The sequence below is a fragment of the Haliaeetus leucocephalus genome, unplaced genomic scaffold (genome assembly GCF_000737465.1).
Source record: "Haliaeetus leucocephalus isolate CR32 unplaced genomic scaffold, Haliaeetus_leucocephalus-4.0 Scaffold228, whole genome shotgun sequence".
In the NCBI taxonomy this organism is placed as follows: Eukaryota; Metazoa; Chordata; class Aves; order Accipitriformes; family Accipitridae; genus Haliaeetus; species Haliaeetus leucocephalus.
Window position 1 is genome coordinate 8340202 of NW_010972664.1, and position 2384 is coordinate 8342585.

Below are 2384 nucleotides of genomic sequence, written 5' to 3' on the forward strand. Positions count from 1 at the left end.
AACTTTCTCCAGCCTTCAACCCAGCACAAAGAAGTCTGTGAGATACCAAGGTGGACAGAGAAAGGGAACAGGATGATGTGATGGTGGTAGAGGGGAAAAGTAGATTGGTTAATACAATGAAAGTCTAACACTTCTACCAGCCCCTTTCCCACCCATTGCCCTGCCCATCGTGCTTTCATACAGGGACATATTTTTGAAATCAAGGGGGGGACACAAGCAAACAAACAAACAAAAACCTTAGTAAATTTTGTCACAGGGCCCTGCTGAAAGAAGGCTCAACAGTTTGCACATTGGAAGGAAATGATCCCTATGCAGAAAGTGCTGCTGGAAAAGGAGAACTCCGAGTCACTAAATATGGCCTGAATGCTCTCAGGACATGACGTGTAACAAGGAGAAGCTTGAGGTCCAGGCTGAAATCAGAGAGGAAACGCACTGTCTTGTCTGGCCCTGTGAGTGAGTGTCTCAGCACAGTCAAGAGCCCTGTGAGTCTCTCCCAAAATGCAAGTGTGTCTGGCTCCCACGCTCAGTCCATCTCCATCGACATTAGCCGGCGACGCTCTCGTCTTGTTTCTTGCACTTCCTTCTTGCAGCACCAACGGGAGCTGCAATAGCCAATGAGGCAGGATAAGAGTCCTATGACAGTAGCCAGACCGATGCCAATCAACAGGGGATACTTGAAAGCATTCAGAACTGAAAAAGGAAGGCAAAGTCATTAGAAATCACTGAAAGATTCAGAGATCCCCTTTATTTGTTCTTGCTTAAAAAAGGAGAAAATCCCACATTATTCGCTCATGGGCAGATTATTTTTTTCAGAAGGAAATTACACTAATTTTCCTTCTTCATTTCTGTCTTTTGAGGTTTGGAAAATTGGTGTCTTACTGGACTCCCTTACCTCCTCACCCTAACTCGTCCTCTACTATTTCAAAGCCTCAGGGAGGCTGGACGCACCCCAGGAGTCTTGGAGAGAGATAGCAAAGTAGAGGTAGTTCCAAGAGGTATCCTGTTACCTGCTCCCCCAAACAAAAGCCTTGCAAAGTTTCCCCAACAGAGGCAGACTGTGGCTGCACTCTTTGTAACAAGTTTCCAAATGGCAAGGAGTAGATTCCTTTATGCTTTGCTTGATTAGAACTACTCGTACAGTATATTCACTACTACTCAGCAACCCTGTCTAATCAACCTCCAAAGTTGGTATCTAAACAAGAAATTTGATTCGTAAGCATCTACTGCTCAGTTAAAAGGCAGGGTCAAGAACTGTAAGGAGTTTGGAAAGTACAGTTAAAATAGTTATCCGCACAGTAGGGAGAATAAAAACTTCTGATTCCTTTCAAGTTCATAGAACTTCCCAATATGACCTTTCCTGGAAACACTGAGAAGAAAGCAACTAGTTCAAAACCCCTCCTCCATTAATTTTTCCTCCTTAGCTACGTGCTGAATGCAGCATCTAGCATGCAACTTGCTTCTCACGGAGTCTAGCAACACTTGCAAATCAGGTTGGAAAGCACACAAGTCATTAAGTGCAGGGAGCAGAATGTCTTGTGGTTAGGAGAGGAAGGAAGGAGTCAGAGCTCTGACTTTCTGTTCTCAGCTTTGATATTAACCACAATGCAACTCCACTTCAGCACACCCCATCTGCAAACCAAAATTTCCTTCTGCAGGCAACAGAAGGGTTAATACTTGGAGAGAATACTATGCCTTGATTGAAAGATGCCCCAGCATCACCGAGAGATGATCAGGAAAGCAAATACTCCAGTCCTATAACTATGATCTGTTCAGGCCTACCTAGTCAACAGAATCTGTATTCAGAAATTGCAAACAATAGAAAAGGATAACAAAATCTAATGAGATTATCATAGGCACCTTCAAAAATAGTCATGGGGAAAATTTGTCCCAGAAAAACATAACAAGGTGTTAAAAAAATTAAAAAATTGTGTAACGCATGTTGCAATCTCTTACCATCCATTTTCACAGACAGAAAGATGGGTTTGGCTTTGATGTCAGGTTCCCGCTGCCATACACCGGTGGCAGATCGCACCCATGGGGTCACTACGCAGTAGTGGTTGCCAAAGTCGTGGTCCTCACAGCCATGCACACGGAGCCTGAATTCCAACGGGCTGATTCTCTCCAGGCTGAGATCACTGCTCCCGTTTCTCCTGCTCTGCATCACAATCCCCCTCCGGTCCAGCGAGGCCAGCAAGACAGGCTCTCTGTCCAATGCAAAGGAGCGCACAGCAAACCAGGAGACATCAAAGGACATATCATCTGCATTTTTGGACAAAGAATTTAGACATGTTGGTGAGCTCTGAAAAGTATTCACAGTGCCATTTCTCAGCAGAAAGGTTAATCTGCAAGCAGCATAGCCAAGGGGGGGGGCAAGGGGGGGGGAA

The 2384-nt window shown here is 44.9% G+C and overlaps 1 protein-coding gene across 1 annotated transcript in view; it reads right to left on the reverse strand.

The window, feature by feature from the left end:
* Nucleotides 1–401: 401 nt before the first annotated feature.
* The window catches only part of PTGFRN (prostaglandin F2 receptor inhibitor), a 40096-nt gene continuing 38113 nt past the window's right edge, over nt 402–2384 (reverse strand). The window contains exons 8-9 of the mRNA XM_010567645.1: nt 1954–2259; nt 402–690 (exon numbers count right to left, since the gene is read on the reverse strand). Coding sequence (XP_010565947.1) covers nt 524–690; nt 1954–2259 — 473 coding nt within the window. The 3' untranslated portion in view covers nt 402–523. The remainder of the gene's footprint in view (nt 691–1953; nt 2260–2384) is intronic.